General features: G+C 37.9%; 3 protein-coding genes and 1 non-coding gene across 4 annotated transcripts; all 4 read right to left on the reverse strand.

Annotated features, from left to right (window-relative positions):
* Positions 1-86: 86 nt before the first annotated feature.
* Positions 87-1,151, reverse strand: LOC122705241 (olfactory receptor 4K5). The gene has a single exon (XM_043920487.1). It carries the CDS (start codon positions 1,130-1,132, stop codon positions 161-163), a length of 972 nt encoding a protein of 323 aa, XP_043776422.1. The 5' UTR covers positions 1,133-1,151; the 3' UTR covers positions 87-160.
* Positions 1,152-10,759: 9,608 nt separating this feature from the next.
* On the reverse strand, positions 10,760-11,686 carry LOC122705237 (olfactory receptor 4K15-like). Its single transcript, XM_043920479.1, has one exon. The coding sequence runs from the start codon at positions 11,684-11,686 to the stop codon at positions 10,760-10,762; it is 927 nt and encodes a 308-aa protein (XP_043776414.1).
* Positions 11,687-15,453: 3,767 nt separating this feature from the next.
* TRNAS-GGA lies at positions 15,454-15,525 on the reverse strand. Its single transcript has one exon. It is a non-coding gene; the product is annotated as a tRNA-Ser (tRNA).
* A 6,642-nt stretch (positions 15,526-22,167) lies between these two features.
* LOC122705673 (olfactory receptor 4K15-like) lies at positions 22,168-23,139 on the reverse strand. Its single transcript, XM_043921088.1, has one exon. The coding sequence runs from the start codon at positions 23,137-23,139 to the stop codon at positions 22,168-22,170; it is 972 nt and encodes a 323-aa protein (XP_043777023.1).

The raw sequence follows: 23,139 nt of genomic DNA on the forward strand, positions 1-23,139 counted from the left end.
TCTTTCTTTTTTCCCAGCCTCTGGGAAAAACTTAATATCCACTGAATATTCTCTAAATCATCTTCTTCATTACTTTCACTACAGTTAAGATATACCATGCAAGCATGTTGAAAATATTTATAAACAGACTATTGATTTGTGGAACTTGAATGAATTTGATCTAATAAAGGGAATTCCTCACTATTACTGGCATTTCAGAAATTTTCTTGGGCCTCAGATAATGGATCATAATTTTCCTCATGGCAGTCTTCATATCTCTGTTCCTTAATGTATAAATAATGGGGTTTAGAATGGGAGTGAAAATTGTATAAAATATGGCAAGAACTTTATCCACAGGGTAGGTGGTAAAGGGCCACACGTAGATAAATATGCAAGGTCCAAAGAATAATATGACTACAGTAATATGGGCAGCCAGAGTAGAAAATGCTTTGGCCATTGCAGCAGAAGACTTAAACCAGACAGTGATGAAAATAATGATATAAGAGCTGACCAAGAGTGAGAAAGTGCTTAAGGAGAGGATTCCACTATTGACTACAATTAGTATTTCAATGATGTAAGAGTCCAGGCAGGCAAGTTTGGTCACTCGAGGGAGGTCACAAAAAAAGCTGTCTACTACATTGGGCCCACAGAAAGGCAGATTCACAGTGAATGACAACTGGCTTAGTGTGTGCACCAAGCCCACCGCCCAGGAGATCATTACCAGAAGAGTGCACATCCTTCGGCTCATGATGCCGACATAGTGCAGGGGTTTGCATATGGCTACGTATCTGTCATAGGCCATGGAGACAAGTAGCATCATCTCCCCACCAGTGAAAAGGTGAATGAAGGAAATCTGAGCTATGCAGCCACTGAAGGAGATGGTCTTGTGTTCACTCAGAAAATCAGCAATCATCTTAGGAGTAGCAAAGGAAGCCTGACAGATGTCCACAAAGGAAAGGTTTCCCAAGAGAAAGTACATGGGAGAGTGCAGGCTGTTGTCAGAAGTTACTGTGAGGATAATGAGAAGGTTTCCCAGCACAGTGACCACATATAACACAGAGAAGAAAACAAAAAAGAAACGCTGGAGCTCCTGAGAACTAGAGAGTCCCAGCAATACAAACTCAGACACCACCGATGAATTGACCTTATCCATGGATCCAGGCTGCAGACTTGCTCTGAAACAATCCTGAGGAAGGGGAATCAGAGGAATCAAAATTACAAACTATAACACTTTTAATGCAAAGGATTCTGAGATACCAGATATAATGCATATTTGCTGAATGAAAAATTTTGAAGAGACCATGATAATATATCTGAAGAGTCAGAAGGAGCTTATGAGAATGTCCAGATAATTTTACCAGTCTCATTAGAACCCCTTGAGTTTTGGGATAGTCTTAATAATCTTTCATACAGTTGTAAACAAGCTCATTCATGACCTAACATTGTGATCACAATATAAACAAAACTTTACTGCTATCGCAAGAATAATAACAATTTAAACAGTTCCTCCTAAGGAGATATTGTTGAATATATATTTTCCAGGTCTATAGTTGCAACCTAGACTGTCAATTACTCTTTTGTATGATTTCTTAAGATGCATATTATAACTTTATCTTAATTATCTAAAACTCATCTTTCCTTAATAATTTAAAAACAAAACCTAAATTTTCCATTATGTTTGCCTATCAAAATTAGAATAATTTATGATCCCCTTGCTTAGTGTTCTCCATGAGATTATTTTTTTTTCCATGAGATTATTAAGACATCTTCATAATTAAAGACTAGTTGTTTCAGCATAGAGAAAAAATAATTGAATTATAAATGTCCCATGCGCCTTTAAATATATTTTATTTGGAATCAGATAATCCTGAGAATTATTTCAAACTTCCGTCTCATTTCACCCCTGTAATACTATAACCCTGCTATATAAATCCAATTCCATTGGACTGAAAAAAAAGCTTTCAGGAAGCTCTATTTATAACTGTATTTGTTCTCACAATTAACCATTGATCACAGTTATAGTAATGAGCCTTAGAGTGAGAAGTGATCTTACCCCCAAGTAAGAGCATATACGTGTTCATACAAGAAGCTAAAGTCTCACTCTGTCCCTGGGATACTGTCCTAGACTCTCAATCCCACCATCCCCAGCTCAATAGAGTAATAACTGATGAGTAAAACATATTTAAGGTATACAGTGTGATATTTTGGTACATGTATACACTGTGAAATTATTACCACAATCAAACTAATATTAACATGTCCATTATCCCACATAGTTATCTTTTCAGTTGTAAAACAATTAAAATCTAGTCTCTCAGCAAATTTTAAATATATAATACATAACTACTAACTATAGTCACCATGCTATACATTAGACCTCCAGAATTTATTCATCTTACATATCTGAAACTCTATACTTTTTGATCAATGCTCATTTAGATACAGACGCAATCTCAATCCACACAGGGAAGCCCTCAAGTAGAAAATAATTTCCTATATTTTTATTGGAAGAATGTTCAGAGAAACATTTCAACTTATCCACGTTTTATATATACATTATTGTAGACTTTTGGAATCTATTAAGAGAATCCCTCTAAAAAATTAAAAATTAAATGCATGTATTAGTGACAACAATGTTTATAACAGTATGTAATTGACAGTATTCTGAAATATACCATACATTATTTTATTATCTTTTCCATGTGGAATCACTTTCTTTCTGTTTCCCCATCTCTAAAGTTTTCTTGCTCAAGTTTATGAACTTATTACATAAAATGATGAACTCTACCTAGTGAAAATGTTTATTGTATGAATACAATGTGTATAAAGGGGTTCCCAGGTGGTGCTAGTGGTAAAGAACCTGCCTGCCAATGCATAAGACATGAGACACGGGTTTGATCCCTGGGTCAGGAAGATTCCCTGGACAACTGAGTAATATTCCATTATATGCGCTTCCCTGGTGGCTACTGGTAAAGAACCTGCCTGCCAATGCAGGAGATGTAGGCTTAATCCCTGGGTTGGGAAGATACCCTGGAGAAGGAAATCACAACCCAGTCCAATAAGCTTGCCTGGGAAACCCCATGGACAGAGGAGCCTGGCGGCCTATGATCCATAGGGTCACAGAGTTGGACTTGACTGAGCAACTGAGCACACAGCGCAATGTGTATAAATTAAGAGAATGAGGTAATTTCTGGCTCACAACTTTTCTCCTCAATTCAACTCTTTTCCCCTTTCAGGATTTTTCATTGTGTAACTATCACTTTTATTCTTCCAGGTCATAAATCTTACTTTTTCCCCACTCTTCCACTTGTAACATCTCATTACTCCTTAAAGTGAAAAAATAAATAAATTCTAAATTCTTTACCTTGACAAGCAAGTAAGTATACATGGTTGATCTGGTTTTATCTACCCTGCTCTCTAAAAGACACACTCAATCATTTATGTAGCTGGTAAACACTACCTGTTCATTTTCCCCTGTCTTTCACAGATAGATGGTCTATTCCAGAGCAAGTGTCGTCTCCTCAGTCTCCACGGAGCTGAAGCTGACACGTCTCACCCCTGGTTTTGCTGAGGTGCTTTACTTGCATGTATATTGTGCGCTCTTTTAGGGTAAGAGTTTGTGGGTAGCTCACATTTCCCTACCACATGGAGGGATGCCTGAATACTTGTGCATCTTATGTGCAACTCACAGGATAGAGTACAGATATTTCTCCTGAAATAGATTTTACCTAAATGCACTTAGTGCTAACTGAAATATATTTCACCTCATATCTATCATTCTACTTAGTATTTCTATCTTCTAATCTTCCTGTGCACAGAGGCCTTCCCAGTAAATTGTCTGTAAACCATAAAGTGCCTACATAAACTTCATCTCCACGTGGAACAAAAATATTTCATCTTATTAATAATGCAAGTTCATACTTGAGTCATTAAAACCACTGCCCATAATCAAACCAACAAATTCAAAGGGAATAAAATAATCCATTTGAATTGCAGCATAGAGAAAATTATTTATTTTTTGTGTTGGATATAAACAACAGTCTGTTTACCAAGCTTTTAAAAAATGATAAAAAAATAATGAGAATCTTAACAAGAAATTTGCACTGTATTTCTATAGGTTTAAATAAATCTTGTCTGATCCACTTTTACAGAGTGTAAAGTAAATCATTCATGCAAAGATATACAACCACAAAACTATAAGCTGAATTTGGTATTAACATTTCCATGATTTTTTTATAGTTTTACTTCATAGGCCAGTAACCACAAAGAAATATATAGCCTTGATTTTCATGTTTATTTATTCAGGTGCTAGGTAAGCGTAGCATAATGGATTCTTTTAAGTACAATTGGAGTTTGTCATAATCTGCCTAAGAATACCGCACCTTCTTACATAATTTCTCACAAATTCTTCCAAACCTGCTAAAACACACGAACATTCTCATCTTGACTTATTTTCTTTTACTTCTAATACATTTTCCTCCCATCTGTGGATTCTCTTTGAGGCACAATGTAATAATGCAAAATGTACCTGGACACAATCTATTTTTAATGTACATTTTCATTAGATATAACCTACCTGATATAAGACATATCAGAGATGTAAATTGAACTCTTCAGTTCTCTACTGTGGGATTAACTTTTTCCACCTAGTTATACTTATAGATGCCTTTTTCTCCTGTCAAATTGGAATAGTGCATGGTTTTCTCTAAGTGACCAACTGAAGCTTTGGAGATTTAGCAATAGATAGCAAAGGTTCATCTTCCAATGGGTATTATTAATACTTTCCACTACATATTCCCCTTGGAACAAAGTAAATAGCATCCCACATTGTTGACAATTACAATGAGGGCCATAGAATCATAGGAGGAAAAGGGAGGGTCTTTCAGCCCTTGGGCAGTATACAGAGGAAAGGACACAGAATAAGAACTTAAAGGAGGTAGATTCTTGTTCCCAACTCTATTAATAATGAAGAATAAGTTATTAGGTAAATCATTTAACTCTGAGCCTCAGTTTACCCTGCTGTAAAACTACTTTAACATTTCAAGTATACTCAAAGAGAACTGTTAAATGTCTCTGTATAGTGTTCAATTTTGCCATATTTTAATGTTTTGCTATATTTCCTTCATCTTTACTAGTAATAAAGCACTGTGAAAGGTAGCAAAATATACCACCCTGAAATATGCCCCTTTGGCTTAAGAATCATTTTAATCTCAGGACAATTGAGAAGAAGCAGATATAAGTAAAGCTCTCTGTCCTCCCTATCTGCCTAAAACCAGGACACACATTTGTATGGGTGTTCCCTTCTCCTTTCTACCAGGAAGGTCAGAAGTTAATCAGAGACAACTCTAGATCCTTACCAGCTGAGATGACACCAAGGAATCTACATAACAAACCTCACTAACCTTATTTAAACCGGTCTGTTTAGCTCACTTCTTTAAAAATTGCTTTGACAGGTACCTGTTATACATTCCATTTGAGCAAAGACTTGAAGGAATTGGAATCATAAATATGTATATTCCTTGTCGGATGGGTTTCCACATATTTTCCACAAGTTTAGCCTCCGTTTATCCTTAGCTTAAAGGGAGACCAGTCTTCTCTTTATTTTGCCCCCTCACTCTACTTGGCTTTTAACTCTTCAGAGAACCCAACCTCACTAGTTGCCTACATGCCTGGAGAGATATTTGAACTTAGGGCTAACCAGCCATATTCTTTTAGGTAAAACACAGTTCCGGAATCTGTTTCTCTATTTGTATGTGGGAATGATGGTGAATCACTGGGCCTCATTCTCTACCTAAAAGCTAGTACCCATTTCTTCTATGGTTAGTAAAATAAAAGCATAATAAAAATCATGTGATGAGCATGACATCTTTGATGATAAGAGAGACACAACCCACATTTTTTTTTGGCAGGGAGAAAAAAAAAAAAATGAGGACAGGGGAACAATGTCTTCTCAGGTCCAGTGGGGGTACAAGTCCAGTTTTTCTCAGCACCCAAGGATAATGAGGAGCTTCTAGTCATTGCTGGGTGGGAGAGAGTTCTGGCTCCTCCCGAGGGCTTCTTCAAAGCTACCTGACTGGGAGGGATTGGAGGCTGATGCTGCTACCCACTTACACCAAGGGAGGAGGAACTGATTATAGTCTGACAAAGATGAGAGCTCTGGCTCCCTACATGCCCTCCTCTGACACCATCTCAGGAGGTGGGGGATTTGGTACATTTTTACACTTTGGCCAGGAATAGGAGTCTAAGCTATCCATTGGCCTTTGCTAGTGTGAAGTGGGATGAAAGATTTTTTGGTATGGTGTTTGGCTGGAGTAGAGAAACTATTGTGGAAGTTTTCTGTCTTGCCAGCTGCTGCCTTCTTGGTTCTTCAGCTTGAGAGAACAAGATTTTGTTAGGATTTTTCTTTTTTTTTTTTTGTCTTTTCTAATTAGAGTGTCTGAGTTGTTGGCTTTTTAAGTTATATCATGTCATTCCCTAGGTCCCTATCCAGTCTCCCTTCTTATAATGTTTCTTTTATAGATTATGTCCACTATTATAATTGTATTTAGCAGGAGGAATATGGAAAATTATGTCTACTCTTTTTATCCTAGGCAGAAGTCACCTGCTTTTACTTTATGATGGTAATATTTTCTCCTTTTTATTTGCTATATATATTTAGTCATTTTTGAACATATTTCTTATATATCTAAGATTTACTAGTGATTTGAGGGGGAAGCAGGAGGTTAATACATTGTGTCTGTTGACTCTTGTTCACTGGGGATAGGTTCCTCGGGTTTTGTGAATTTGACTGTGAACTCAAACTCAACAGGACTTCAATTCAGTTCAGTCACTCAGTCGTGTCTGACTCTTTGCAACCCCATGAACCACAGCATGCCAGGCCTCCCTGTCCATCACCAATTCCTGGAGTCCACCCAAACCCAAGTCCATTGAGTCAGTGATGCCATCCAACCATCTCATCTTCTGTCGTCCCCTTCTCCTCCTGCCCTCAACCTTTCCCAGCATCAGGGTCTTTTCCAGTGAGTCAGCTCTTCACATCAGGTGGCCAAAGTATTGGAGTTTCAGCTTCAACATCAGTCCTTCCAACGAACACCAAGGACTGATCTCCCTAAGGATGGACTGGTTGGATCTCTTTGCAGTCCAAGGGACTTCAAGAGTCTTCTCCAACACCACAGTTCAAAAGCATCAATTCTTCTATGCTCAGCAGCAGGACTGCATGTGTTTAAATCCATGTGATCCTTCAGAGACGTTTTTGTTTTTGCTTTTCCAAAGGCCACCCAAACTTCATTGTCCCTTGAGTTCTCAATACTTAGTACTGTATTGTGCTCAGTTGTGTCTGACTGTTTGCCACACCATAAACAGTAGCCCACCAGGCTCCTCTGTCCATAGGATTCTTCAGGAAGAATACTGGAGGAGGTTGCCACTTCCTCCTCCAGGGGATCTTCCTGACCCAGGGATCGAACTCATGTCTCCTGTGTGTCCTGCGTTGGCAGGCAGATTCTTCACCACTGCCCACCATGGAAGCCCCTGAGTTCTCAATATCATATGTGATTTTATCAGGTAATTGTGTTCAAAATATACACAGCATATAAATTTAAACTCTAAACTTATATGTGGATAATCCCACTATTGTAATTTCCAAGAGGAAGCATTTTTATATCCATAAGTTCAGAGTGAAGACAGATATTTTGGTCTTTTCCTTGTGCTACTTAGTTTTCTCTGCTAGTCCATACTTTCACTGAAGTTCCCAGACCCAAACAGTCCTGCACAAACAAAATTTACCCCTGAGAGCCAAGCACTGCCCATCATTTTCATGACCTACCATCACTTTCCATCAACATCTCCCTCCCAAAACTTCCACTATTTCAGATACCATGATGTCCTTCATTTCTATTAAATAATACCCAAAACTCATAAGTATTTTTATTATTTTTTAAGTTTCAATAGTGTTGCCAATAGAGATATAATCTTTTTCTAATCCATAGATATTTTGCAAGGATGGAATGAGATGATATATAAAAATACAATTTATAAACTTTATGTGATCATTGAATATATGTTTTGTTTTATCATTCCCATGGTTGTATTACACAGTCCTATGTTAGGTTATTATATTTTGTCTATGTTTCACAGAAGAATCAACAAACCTTACAGAATGGTAAAGTTATGCAGGAAAAATGAGTCTAAAGCTGTTTAAAATATAATTGGCATTAAATCCTATTGCATACAACTATTTCTTCTATATATGATATATCAAAAGCATAATTTGTCTTTTGGTCATGGACTTTCTTTCAAAGGCCAGAAGTCACAAGTTAAAGTTACTTGAATCATTTCGTCTTCTTGCCAATTATGAGTGTATTCAACTAAATTAGTTTGTATGACACTCACTCTTGGTTTTCTAACTGGTGAAAGAAGGTTACACTATGAGTAAGAATTGAATATTAAATCTAAGTTTGAAAATGTAGCCTTCTTTGGAAATTCAAAATAATGTTTTTATACCTTTAAAGAGCCTTAAAATATGTATTCTCAAGTATGTTTTATTGGTCAACGTAAATTAAGAGGGCATGACATGGAGATAGGGAGGAGAATACATATAGCAAAGTCACACATTTAACACTGTTAGAAAAAAATCCTCTATATATGGAGAGATGTCTATTTTTGTATGTACTCTTTCAATCGCCAACTTTAAGTGTCAATTCTGAACTTCGATTTAATACACTGAAATATGTAAACATTACTTGTGGAGTCACATTTTAGTATTTGTAACATCGTTAAAGTAAATATGCAATCTATTTGGTTTCTGAGTTTAGATGAGTTCTGCAACATAACCTATGTGCTCTTTGATCTCTAAGTTTGGTTAGTTTGCAATTAGACTTTAGATTGCAAGAAATAATCTGCCAAAAAATTTATCTCAGTGTAATTAGTTCCTTAGTTCAGATAAAAATAGCTTGAATAGCAAGGAATATAGTTGTTTGTGTTTGTATACATATATGAAGAAAGAAGAGACAGGGAATGAAGTCTACAATCAGGACTTATTCTGTCAAATAAAAATGGTGAGAACTGTGTTAAGTTTTCCTCATCTGTAAAATTTATGACAATAATGATACCAGATAAAAAGATGACTGGAAAATAACTGTAAATTAATTACTATCCTAAAACTTGCAAATATGATTTACATATTATACATAATTTTAGTATTTTGTACATCTCCGTATTTATCAAGTAGATTGGAAGAAGCTTGAATTTAATCACTTTTTTTTAGGAAAAGAAGACTTTTATTGGCGTATAGTTGATTTACAATATTATATGAGCTTCAGGAGTACAGCATACTGATTCAGTATTTTTACAGTTTATATTCCATTAGAAGTTATTACAGGATAATGGCTATAATACTCTGTGCTATACAATGTATCCCTGTTACATCTCTATTTTATACACAATCATTTGTGTGTTTTTGGCTTCCCTGGTGGCTCAGGCAGCCTGCAATGCTGGAGACCTGGGTTGGATCCCTGGGTTGGGAAGACACCCTGGAGAAGGAAATGGCAACCCACTCCAGTACTCGTATGGAAAATTCCATGGATGGAGAAGCCTGGTAGGCTACAGTCCATGGGGTCACAAAAAGTCGGACACAACTGAATGACTTCACTTTCACTTTCACATTTGTATCTAATTCCAGACCCCTAACAGGTCCCTCTCCCATTTCTTCTCCCCACTGGTAATCACTAGTTTGCTTTCTATATCTGTGAGTGTGTTTCTGTTTTACCATATGCCTTCATTTGTATTATTTTTTAAATAATGCACATAAGAGATATCATAGTGTATTTGTTTTTCTGTGTCTAACTTATATTACTAACTGTAATATTCTCTAGGTCCATCCATATATTTTTAGTTTTTTTTTTTAATACTGCTTTTTACTGCACCAATTTGCATTTCCATCAATAATCTACAAGGGTTCCCTTAGAAAAAGAAGACTTTTAATATTATTGTTGGTGTCCATGGTAGGTTGCCTCAAAATGTGCCTCAATGACATACTGATTATTAAAGTTACTATATTGATTCTTAAAGTTACTTAAGAAATGACCAATGCAAGAAGGACATTCTGACTGACCCACATTTCTGTCTGCTGAAAGTAGGAAATCTCTTATATGAGGGGTTGCACCCTCTGTATCTGGAGGTAGAAGGACACCCTTATCACCAAAGACAGTGAATTGGACCAAGAAGCCTACAGAAGCAAACCTTGTTACTTCCTTACTTTACTATCTCAACTGCAAACTCTGCTTAGATTCTTCACTAACTGGGCACCCAAATGCTAATTTTCTTTGTCCTGTCAATTCCTCATAAATTTGTTGTTTTTTGTTTGTTTTTTGTCTAAAATGTATAAAAGCTGCCTGCTTTGGCCTCTTATTAGGTTTCATTTCTATAAGAGCTTCATGTGGATGAATTAAAATGTGTTTCTTTTTCTCCTGTTAATCTGCTTTGTGTCCATTTTTTTACTAGTTTATACACAAGACCTCACAAGGGGTAATAGGAAAAATACAGCCCTTCCCAACACTATAAATAATTTTGCCATGAAATTAAAAAAATCATTTCACAAGCAAAAGACAGGGTGCCCTATTCTTCTGTTATCTAAGATCGCTAGTTTACTGTTCTATAAGCAAAAGATATGAAAAGGAAGAAAATGTGTCCTATGGTATTTGAGACATAACTAATTCACAGAAGAAGGTACACTAACCCGGCTATTATTATGGGCTGCTGGTGGTCACAAAGGAACACTGGGAGACCGTTAGGAACTCACCTGTCGGCGCCTTAGTTTTTGCATTGCTGATATTACTTCCTTATTTCTCAAGGTGTAGATCAAGGGATTTAAAAGAGGGGTAAAAACTGTATAAAATATTGAGAGAAACTTATCCACTGGGAGACTGCTAAAAGGCCAGGCATAAATGAAGATGCAGGGCCCGAAGAAGAGGGTTACTACGGCGATGTGGGCGCTCAGGGTGGCCCTTGCCTTGGCCATGCCCGCTGAGGAACGCCGCCGCACGGTGAGCAGGATGACCGTGTAGGAGACCAGCAAGAGCACAAAGGAGCACGTGGCCATTAGCCCGCTGTCTGAGAGCATCAGGACCTCAAGAGTGAAGGGGTCTGTGCAGGCAAGTTTGATAACCAGGGGAAGGTCACAGAAAAAACTGTCCACTCTGTTGGGGCCACAGAATGGGAGGTTCACTGTGAAGACCAACTGACTTACCGAGTGCAGAACCCCAATGAGCCAGGAGCCCACCACGAGGCTTACGCACTTGCGCACATTCATGATGGCGGCATAATGCAGGGGGCGACATATGGCCACGTATCTATCATATGCCATGGCCACAAGGAGCATCATCTCACCACCGGCAAAGACGTGCAGGAAGAATATCTGGGCCATGCAGCCTTCAAAGGAGATGGTCTTGTGCTCCACGAGGAAGTCAACAATCATTTTGGGAGTAGCAAAAGTGGACAGACACACATCAATGAAGGAGAGGTTACTGAGTAGAAAGTACATGGGTGTGTGTAGGGAAGGTTCAAAGAAGACTGTGAGCACTATGAGGAGGTTTCCCAGCACAATAGATAAATAGAAGAGTGTAAAAAATGCAAAATAGAAAAGTTGTAGCTCTCGAGAACCTGAAAGACTGTGCAATACAAATTCAGTCACTCCTGAATTATTTTCTTGGTTCATGGTTTCAAATTTCTGAAATTGGATCAGAAATGTTCCTGTAAAGTGAAATAGAAATACATCGTAGGATTGGGAGAGAAAATGAGCAAGGCCAAACTTGGTATCAAATCCCTCTCAACATACTTACATTCCTTATTAGCACATTAAATACATGTTGTATACAATCATTTATTTTTTAATGACTGGATAACTTGACTTTCATCGCTGCATTGGAGCATGATAGTTTTATTCTAAAAATAGAAGTTTACCAAGCATCACAATTCCTGAAACCGGAAAGAAACTCTAGACTCATACTGACAACTTTCAAATACTATGTCTTGTAATTTCTAGCAATATGACTTTGGGTATATTAATTAAGCTCTCTGGGCTTCACTTTTTGCAACTATAAACTGGAGAAAATAATAATATATGACTCATAGAATTTTTTTAAAGAGTAAAAGAATTACAAGTGTCCCTTGCTTATTGAAAGTTTGCTTTACAGAAAAAGACTTATATTAGTGTCTGTTTTGCTAACTTAAATTCGAAGGAGACTTTTGCTTTTATATAAAAAAAGGAGAAAAGCAAAAATAGTGTTTGGCATTTGTTTTACAGTGAGTTGTTATAGAGGCTTCAGGATCCTTGAATAACAAGAAGTGGCACTGCCAAGCTTCTTCCCAGGACTACACTTAGGTTCTTAGCATATGACCACCATACCTGTGAACTATAACTGTGAGCATCTGTGTTTTATCTCAGATCATTTGTGCATCCATTAGCAAGTTATGTCCTAAGGTAATTATTGATTCACTTTATGCCATTTTTGCTTGCAAACATTTCACTGCTATGCCCTATTTTTGGATTGTAGGGAATATCTATATAATATTAATAGATAAAACACTTAATGTTAGCCCAAGTTCATGTGCCTGACACACAGAGAGGTCAAACAAACCAAAATATCAGAGTTTGTAGCAGAGAAAGCTTTATAGAAGGGCCATGAAAGGAGACAGGTGACTCAAGACCAAAACTATAGGCATTTTTAAAAGCCAGATGAGGGAGAAGGGGGACAAGGTTTGTGATCATCCATCCCATGCACAGTCCTCTGATTGGTTGATGGCAAGGTAACAGAGCAGTGTCATAGGGGTTAACAGTATCAGTCCTTGGGCCCCAGGAGGCCTGGGGCTATGTGCTCCTGGTCATCAAGTATGTAACATTTTCCACTGGATAAAACAACTCAGGAAATGTGCATCAAATACTATTATCTAGGTACTTCAGAGAGTAGCTAAAGCAGAGGCTGTGGGGGAGGGCCTGTTTGGGAAGGCCTCATAAGGTCCACCTCTGTTAAACTTATAACAATGCTTGGCCCATGAAAGCTATTCAGCAGTTGTTAGGTACAATGCCTTTGTTCCATCTATGATAAAACATTTGCACGTGTTAATTAACGTAGTACTTAAATATCAAAGTGTGATATTTGATATCATCCCACTTAGGAGAAGGCAATGGCAACCCACTAAGTACTTTGCCTGGAAAATCCCACGAATGGAGGAGCCTGGCGGGCTGCAGTCCATGGGGTCGCTGAGAGTCGGACACGACTGAACGACTTCACTTTCACTTTTCACTTTCCTCCATTGGAGAAGGAAATGGCAACCCACTCCAGTGTTCTTGCCTAGAGAATCCCAGGGATGGGGAGCCTGGTGGGCTGCCATCTATGGCGTCGCACAGGGTTGGACACGACTGAAGCGCCTTAGCAGCAGCAGCAGCACTTAAGGGAATGGTTATTCCGTGCACTTTAGTGGCACCTCTTTACACAGAGACCATTTTTCACCTTAGGCAAAATAATCAAAATAGTAAATAAAGTCTATCTTTGGAGAATTCCATGGACAGAGGAGCCTGGTGGGCTACAGTCTCTGTAGTCACAAAGTCAGACACAACCGAGTGACTATCACTACACTTCACTTATTTCCTTAGCTTCCCTTGTCTACCAACTCAGTGGAGCTTTCCCCTTTTGACTGCTCCAACTTAGGAATTCAAGGTCATCATGCTCCTTTCCACAGATACCTAGTAAAACCTGAAGTCAAATAAAGTAGTACTCTTAATTGTCCAAGCCTCTGTTTCTTTATCTGAAATTAAGGAAGCTTTTTAGAACAGTCTGAGACCCAGGTGCTAAAATCATTTGTATACAAAACTCTTGCTAGTGTTATATACACAGAAAAGCTCATAAAGGTCTACCCTAAAGCATTAACAGTGGTTATCTCTGAGTGAAAGAATGCAATAAATTTATTCCTTATACATTTCTATGTTTGCTGAAGTTTTTTTGTTTTTGTTGTTGCTCTGCAATAAGTATATATTATCTTTCCAATCTGAAAAAAAGTAAACCATTTTTTAATTAATAAGATTCTATGTTTTAATTTAGAAAAATCAAGTAAGGAATAAGAATAAAAATTATCTGTAATGAGAATACAGAGATAACTGTATATATAAAAGATATACCATTATATACACAGTACATATTATTTTAAACCTACCACTTAACATTATATAATAAATATCTCCTAGGTCAATACAGTAATTTTATACCACTTTTAAAATATATTTATTGTATTTTATCATATGGGCATTTTGAATTTTCTATATTATTAATGTATAATAACCTTGCTTTTATTTAGCTATAACTGAAGAGGAAAAGTTAAAATTTTACATAACCTCCTGCTCCTTCTGCCTCTGTAACTCAGCTTACTCCTTACAAAGTCTGGATCACGTAGGTCTCAGAAAGTGGGGACTCACAATATTAGAAACTGGAGCTTATCTCACTCACCTTTGTCCTGTTCTTTGCAATCGCCCAGCCCCTGCAAACCAGCAAACCCACTTAATCATGCCTGTCCATGTATAAAAGCTCTGTAACCCCTTTGTTCGGGGCTCAGAGCTTGGAGTGTTAACTCCTCTGGGCCCGCCTGTGTAATAAACCTGACTTCTCCAACTCTCCAAGTGTGGTGTGTGGTTTCTCGAGTACTGGTTTCTGCAACATAATTTTATGATTGTATACATTATTTATTTAGGATACATCATTATAATTATGCACTTCAGAGTTTTTAAATTAACTATACCAAAATTTATCTCACTAAAATGATACATCAGAATGCCCATTCTTCACCTACCATTCTCTTGACAAGACAGTGTATTATAGTTTGGTTTTTTAATTTTGCTAATTTGCTGCTTGAAAATGCATCTTGGGAATTCTCTGGCAGTCCAGTGATTAGGACTCCATGGTTTCAGTGCTGTGGGCCTCGGTTCAATCCCTGGTCAGGAAACTAAGATGCTACAAGCCACAAAACACAGCTCCCCAAAGAAAAGAAAATGCATCTCACTGATATATGAATGTATTTAATGATTATTAGTGGAGTTAACCACTAATCCCTGAATTGTCCATTTATACTTTTTTCACTCCACAGTTGCTTTTCCATGTCTTTTGACCATTTTCTAATGGGCTTTTCATCTTTTTAATATGTATTTATGATGGCATATATTAATGCATATCTTTTTTATTACCTTTTAAATATCACTAAAAGGGTGAGGGAAGGTAAGGAATGAGATTTTTCAGCATACCTCTGAAATAACTCTGTGATATTTCTATTACATCTAGTTAGTCTAATACCAGACTAAAGTAAAGTAAGTAAAGTTGCTCAGTCGTGTCCGACTCTTTGCGACCCCATGGACTGTAGCCTACCAGGCTCCTCAGTCCATGGAATTTTCCAGGCAAGAGTACTGGAGTGAGTTGCCATTTCCTTCTCCAGGGGATCTTCCCAACCCAGGCGTTGAACCTGGGTCTCCTGCATTCCAGGCAGACGCTTTACCATCTGAGCCACCAGGGAAGCCCTAATACCAGACTAAGGAATCTTATAAATAAGCTAATCTCTTTTGCATGTTCTTTGTAATAGGAAATATCTTGTCCCTCACTTTAACTCCTTAAAATAAGCAAGCCTCACTATATGGACTTTCCGGAGAAAGAGAAAAATACCAGAGCTTCCATTGATCAGATGACAGTCTAACATACATCTTTTTAATACCTAAGGGAGGACCTACTTTTGCATTCCAGTCCCCTATAAGGAAAAGGACATCTTTTTCGGGTGTTAGTTCTAAAAGGTCTTGTAGGTCTTCACAGAACTGTTCAACTTCAGCTTCTTCAGTGTTACTGGTCGGTGCATAGACTTGCATTACCATGATATTGATTGGTTTGCTTTGGAAACAAACAGAGATCATTCTGTCAATTTTGAGATTGCATCCAAGTACTGTATTTTGGACTCTTCTGTTGACAATGATGGCTACTCCATTTCTTCTAAGGGATTCTTGCCCACAGTAGTAGATATAATGGTCATCTGAGTTAAATTCACCCGTTCCAGTCTATTTTAGTTTGCTGATTCCTAAAATGTCCACGTTCACTCCTGCCATCTCCTGTTTGACCACTTCCAATTTGCCTTGATTCATGGACCTAACATTCCAGGTTCCTATGCAATATTGCTCTTTGTAGCATTGGACCTTGCTTCTATCACCAGTCTCATCCACAAACAGGTGTTGTTTTTGCTTTGGCTCCGTCTCTTCATTCTTTCTGAAGTTATTTCTCCACTGATCTCCCGTAGCATATTGGGCACCTACTGACCTGGGGAGTTCATCTTTTAGTGTCCTATCTTTTTGCCTTTTCATACTGTTCATGGGGTTCTCAAGGCAAGAATACTGAAGTGGGTTGCCATTCCCTTCTCCAGTGGACCACATTTTGTCAGAACTCTCATCATGGGTGGCCCTACATGGCATGGCTTAGTTTCATTGAGCTATTTCACATCTTAAAAGATGATGCTGTGAAAGTGCTGCACTCAATATGCCAGCAAATTAGAAAAACTCAGCAGTGACCACAGGACTGGAAAAAGTCAGTTTTCATTCCAATCCCAAAGAAAGGCAATGCCAAAGAATGCTCAAACTACCACACAATTGCACTTATCTCACACTAGTAAAGTAATGCTCAAAATTCTCCAAGCCAGGCTTCAACAATACATGAACCATAAAATTGCAGATGTTCAAGCTGGTTTTAGAAAAGGCAAAGGAACTAGAGGTCAAATTGCCAACAATCGCTGGATCATCGAAAAAGCAAGAGAGTTCCAGAAAAACATCTATTTCTGCTTTATTGAATATGCCAAAGCCTTTGACTGTGTGGATCACAACAAACTGGAAAATTCTGAAAGAGATGGGAATACCAGATCACCTGACCTGCCTCTTGAGAAATCTGTATGCAGATCAGGAAGCAACAGTTAGAACTGGACATGGAACAACAGACTGGTTCCAAATAGGAAAAGGAGTACGTCAAGGCTGTATATTGTCACCCTGCTTATTTAGCTTATGTGCAGAGTACATCATGAGAAACTCTGGGCTGGATGAAGCACAAGCTAGAATCAAGATTGCCGGGAGAAATATCAATAACCTCAGATATGCAGATGACACCACCCTTATGGCAGAAAGTGAAGAAGAACTAAAGAGCCTCTTTATGTGGGTGAAAGAGGAGAGTGAAAAATTTGGCTTAAAATTCAACATTCAGAAAACAAAGATTTTGGCATCCAATCCCATCACTTCATGGCAAATAGATGGGGAAACAGTGGAAACCATGACAGACTTTATTTTGGGGGGCTCCAAAATCAGTGCAGATGGTGATTGCAGCCATGAAATTTAAAAAAACTTACTCCCTGGAAGAAAAGTTATGGCCAACCTAGACAGCATATTAAAAAGCAGAGACATTACTTTGCCAACAAAGGTCTGTCTAGTCAAGGCTATGGTTTTTCCAGTGGTCATGTATGGATGTGAGAGTTGGACTATAAAGAAAGCTGAGTGCCGAAAAATGGATGCTTTTGAACTGTGATGTTGGAGAAGACTCTTGAGAGTCCCTTGGACTGCAAGGAGATCCAACAAATTGCATCCTAAAGGAGATCAGTCCTGGGTGTTCATTGGAAGGACTGATGTTGAAGCTGAAACTCCAATACTTTGGCCACCTGATACGAAGAGCTGACTCATTTGAAAAGACCCTGATGCTGGGAAAGATTGAAGACGAGAGGAGAAGGGGACCACAGAGGATGAGATGGTTGAATGGCATCACCGACTCAATGGATATGAATTTGAGTAAACTCCGGGAGTTGGTGTTGGACAGGGAGGCCTGGCGTGCTGCAGTCCATGGGGTTGCAAAGAGTTGGACACGACTGAGCGACTGAACAAAACTGAACCAACTGAGGATTCTGTAATTGATTTTTTGGGAAATGAAATGCTACTCACAATTTCAGTATAGGAGAATAGTTTAGGAGTATACATCTGATGGTTGTGGAAATGACTAGAGGGGATAAAGGCTAGAGGAGAGTAGTTGCAATTGGAAGCTATACCTCAGGAGTTCCTTATATGCCTGCTGAAGTCAAGATGGATATGTATAAAGAAGGACAAAGGGACTAAACATTTCAGGAATAGGATATTCAGACTTACTCAGTTGATTGCAAACAAAGACCAAGAAAGAGGGAGGGAAATCAGAATGAGAAGACAAATCAGAATGTAAAAATCCTGAAAGAGCCAGAAAGACTTTACAGCCCAGGGAATTTCAAACTTTGATTCATAGAACCCTGGATGTGTTGTGCAGGTGCCCCATGTGCTCTTAAAGGGGACTGAAGGCTCCAAATCTTATCTCCTCCAATCCACTATAATCATGTTAGCTTTACATTCATCTGTTTACATAGTAAGATCCCGCAATTTCATAATGAATAAAAAAGTGTTCCAGTGCTTATTTTTTTATGGCTGAGAAAAAATTAATGTAGCTAGGTTTCTTTCTTCTGTACATAATGAAAAGGGATTCAAGAAAGTTAAACTGTGGAAAAGATTTGAATCTAAAAACTGTTCTTCCTGACTGAAAGCTCAAACTTTTCTGCAAATTTGCTCAGTCAGCAGAAGTATCAGAAAAAGGGTGCTGCTTCCTGCAGTAAGAATATTTGGTAAACTTAGGTATTCATTTCTGGTTGTTTATATAGCATTGTATGAGGGTGGGGAGGGAAGGGGAAGCATTTTTGCTTAGAACCTTTCTATGGTTTGGAGAAATAAATGAGGATTAAATATGAGTTGTGGAATGAGTAGCTTTTTACTCCCACTATGTTTATGTAGAGTAGTTTTTTTGTTTTTTGGGTTTTTGTTTTTTTGTTTTTTGTGCTTTAAATAGCATTAAGACCAATTTATTCAATAACATTTTTGCATGCCTACCAAATACCAGGCAATTTTCCAAGCTTAGTGGATGTAGCAGTGAATGAAACAAAGCCGTTGTCCTCAGTTAAGCTTTTACTGGGAGAAACAAACAAATTTATTGTAAGGAAATAAGTACATGATATAATGTGTTATATGGTAGTAAGTGCTATGGAGCAAAATATAAAACAGTGAAGCATGATAAATATTGTTGAAAACTTTGTACTTGTAGATAGAGTTGTCACAGAAGACTTCACTGAACAGACTACTTTAAGAAGAAACCCGAAGGAAGTGAAGAGATAAGCATACAGATTTCAAAAGGAAAAAAATTTCTTCCACAAAGAGGGGATATCAAATGCAAAGAGCCTGGTATAGGTGCTTAGAATTTTCTAAAAACAGTAACAAGACAAGGCTGATTGAAGCAGGGTTAACAAGCATGAGAAATGTTGGAGTTAAGATCAGAAAAGTAACAAGGGATAGAGGTATTGGGACTTAGAGGTCGTCATAACAACTTTAGTTTCAATGTGCAGGAAATGGATGAACGCTTTGGAGTGTTTTGGGCAAAGAAGTGACAAATTTTATCATGATTACTTTGGTTGCTATATTAGAATATACTGAAGGCTAAGATTGGAAGCATGGAAACTTACTAGGTAAGTTTTCACTAGAGTGACATCATAATGTGCTTCTGGATTGTAGTGTTTAATAATCTCCAAAATAACTGCCTTTTCAGTTTGCTGCCCTATAAACCAATGTTCAGACACCACGTTAGGGCTCAGTAATTACCTTTTTCATAACGTATATGATGGAGGTTTTGTTCTAATTTTATTGTTATTGTTGTCTAGTCACCTGGTCATGTCCAACTCTTTGTGACCCCATGGACTGCAGCATGCCAAGCTTCCCTGTCCTTCACTATTTCCCAGAGTTTGCTCAAACTCATGTCCATTGAGTCAGTGATGTCATCCAACCATTTCATCCTTTGTTGTCCTTGTCTTATTGCCAAGTGTCTAAAGTTCATATCTGTCTTATATAAATCTTTTATGGGTCTGCAAAAAGTGATATCATACAGTGCTTGTCTTTCTCTGTCTGACTTATTTCACCTAGCATAACACCCTCAAAGTTCATCCATGTTGGTGCAAATGGCTGAGCAGTATTCCATAGTATATAGATATACTGCGTCTTCTTTATCTGCTCATCTGTTGATGGACACTTAGGTTGCTTCCATATCTTAGCAATAGTAAATAATGAGGCTACAAACACTCGGGTTCATGTATCATTTTGAATTAGTGTTTGGGAAAGGAGGTTTTCTTTGAATATATATTCAAAAGTGAAATTGTTGGGTCATATGGTAGTTCTATTCTTTAGTTTCTTGAGAAGCCTCCACACTGTTTCACACAGTAACTGTACCAATGTGCATTCACATCAACAGTGTACAGGGCTCCCTTTTCTCCAGATCCTCACCACTTGTTATTTATATGCCTATTGGCCCTCTGCATCTTCTCTTTGGAAAAATGTCTATTCAGTTCTGTCCATTTTTAAATCAGGTCATTGCTTTATTTGATGCTGAATTGTATGATGCTTCTTATATATTTTGGCTGTTAACTCTTTATCAGTCATATTTGCAAATGTTTTATCCCATTCAGTAGGTTGTGTTTTTGTTTTGTTGATGAGTTTCTTAGCTGTGAAAAAGCTTTAAAGTTTAATTAGGTCCCATTTGTCTATTTTTTCCTTTGCTTTAGGAGATAGATCCAAAAAATATTGCTATGATTTATGTCAAAGTGTGTTCTGCTTATGTTTTCTTCTAGGAGTTTTATGGATCTAGTCTTAAAAAAATATATAGATCTAGTCTTATATTTAGGTCATTAATATATTTTGAGTTTATATGTAGATGTCCAGTTTTCCCAGCACCATTCATTGAAGAGACTGCCTTTATTTTTTAACAAGAAGATGAAGTGTGTTTACAGTAATACCTCTCGCATGGTGAATATTCTACTAGCTGTTATAATCGTGTTTTCTACCAAATATTCTGATACATAAAATGTATGTATTGATTAAATATCCCTTAAAAATAACTGGGAAAAGACTACTTAATGGGAGAACATATTATCATTAGAATTACTAATTAATACATGAAGAGGGAAATTTTAATTGCAGGAGAATAGATTAATTACTATAAAATGAGAAGAAACAAAAATGCTCCCAAAATTAAAACACTATTTATTTGAATAATTCTTCATTTGCTAACAAAATACAGAAAAGTAAATGGCTGTGCTTTGAGTAGATGAGACTGTCTTTTCTCTATGGTATATTCTTGCTTCCTTTGTTGTAGATTAATTGACCATAAATCACTGCAGACAGTGAATACAGCTATGAAATTAAAAGAGCCTTGCTCCTTGGAAGGAAAGCTCTGACAAACCTAGACAGCATATTAAAAAGCAAAGAAATCACTTAGCCAACAGAAGTTTACATAGGAAAAGATGTGTTTTTACCAGTACTCATGTGCAGTTGTGAGCACAGAAGAATTGCTGAGCTCAGAAGAGTGGCTACTTTTGAATTGTGGTGTTGGAGAAGACTCTTGAGAGTCCCTTGGACTGCAAGGAGATTGAACCAGTCAATCCTAAAGGAAATCAACCCTGAATATTCATTGGAAGGACTGATGCTGAAACTGAAGCTCCATTACTTTGGCCAGCTGATGAGAAGAGCCAACTCATTGAAAAAGACTCTGATGCTGGGAAAGATTGAAGGCAAAAGGAGAAGAGGGCAGCAGAGAATGAGATGATTAGATAGCATCACTGACTCAAAGGACGTGAATTTGAGCAAACTCCAGGAGAAAGTGAAGGAAGTCTGGCATGCCGCAGCCCGTGGGGTCACAAAGAGTCGCACATGACTTAGTGACTAAACGATAACAAATTGACCATAATTGCATGTGTTTATTTCTAGGCTGTCTGTTCTGTTCCATTGATCTACGTGTCTGTGTTTGTGTAGGTAACATATTCATACAATTTAAATTATACAACAGTTTGTGAAATATCTTGTCACTGACATTAGGTAGCAAATATAAGCAAATTAACTATAAACTATAAAACTATATCAAAAATAATTGTGGTTAGAGACTGCATAATTGTATGTAAGCTTCTTTACAATAGATATTTAACAAAGAACATGCATTACCTTTATCACTTTAAGCAAATAAAGTATTTTTAAAAACGATGGTGGTCACCAAGAAAAGAGACAATCCATGTTTCCTCAAGTGTATTGCTGTCTACTCAACTCAACACATCTAGTCTTAGGAGAGAGAGTTGAGAAGACAGCCTAGAACATACATAGCGTGTCTTCAGTTTACACATTGCCAATTTCACCTCTTTGTTTCTCAATGTGTAGATAATGGGGTTCAATATAGGTGTGAAGACTGTAGAGAACACAGAAAGGACTTTATCCACTGGGAAGTTGCTGAAAGGCCAGGTGTAGATGAAGATACAGGGCCCAAAGAAGAGGGTAACCACAATGATGTGGGCAGTAAGAGTGCTGCGGGCCTTGGTCATGTCCATTGAGGAACGACGGTGCACAGTGACCAGGATGACTGTGTAGGAGACGAGCAAGAGCAAGAATGAAGCCACCCCCATGAGACCACTATCCAAAAGCATCAACACTTCAGGGACATACGTATCTGTACAGGCAAGTTTGATGACCAAAGTAAGGTCACAGTAATAACTGTTCACAACATTTGGACCACAGAAGGGCAGGTTTACAGTGAAAGCTAATTGGCTCAAGGAGTGCATGACCCCAATCACCCAAGAGCCTGCTACCAGACCTGTACATTTGCAGAAGTTCATGATGGTTGCATAATGGAGAGGTTTGCATATGGCTACATATCTGTCATATGCCATAGCTACAAGGAGCACCATCTCACCACCAGCAAAGACATGGAGTAAGAATATCTGGGCCATGCAGCCCTCGAAGGAGATGGTCTTGGGTTCATGAAGGAAATCATGAATCATCTTGGGGGTTGCATAAGTGGCCAGAAAGACATCAAGAATGGAAAGATTACTGAGCATTATGTACATGGGTGTATGCAGGGCAGGTTCAGAGATCACTGTGAGTACAATGAGGAGGTTGCCCAGCACAATGATGATATACAAGAAATTAAACAACATGAAGAAGAAATACTGGAGCTCCCAGGAACTGGAAAGCCCCAGCAACACAAACTCAGCCACCCTAGAATTATTTCCTTGGTTCAT

Source organism: Cervus elaphus, chromosome 12, assembly GCF_910594005.1.
Source record: "Cervus elaphus chromosome 12, mCerEla1.1, whole genome shotgun sequence".
NCBI classification, from domain to species: domain Eukaryota; kingdom Metazoa; phylum Chordata; class Mammalia; order Artiodactyla; family Cervidae; genus Cervus; species Cervus elaphus.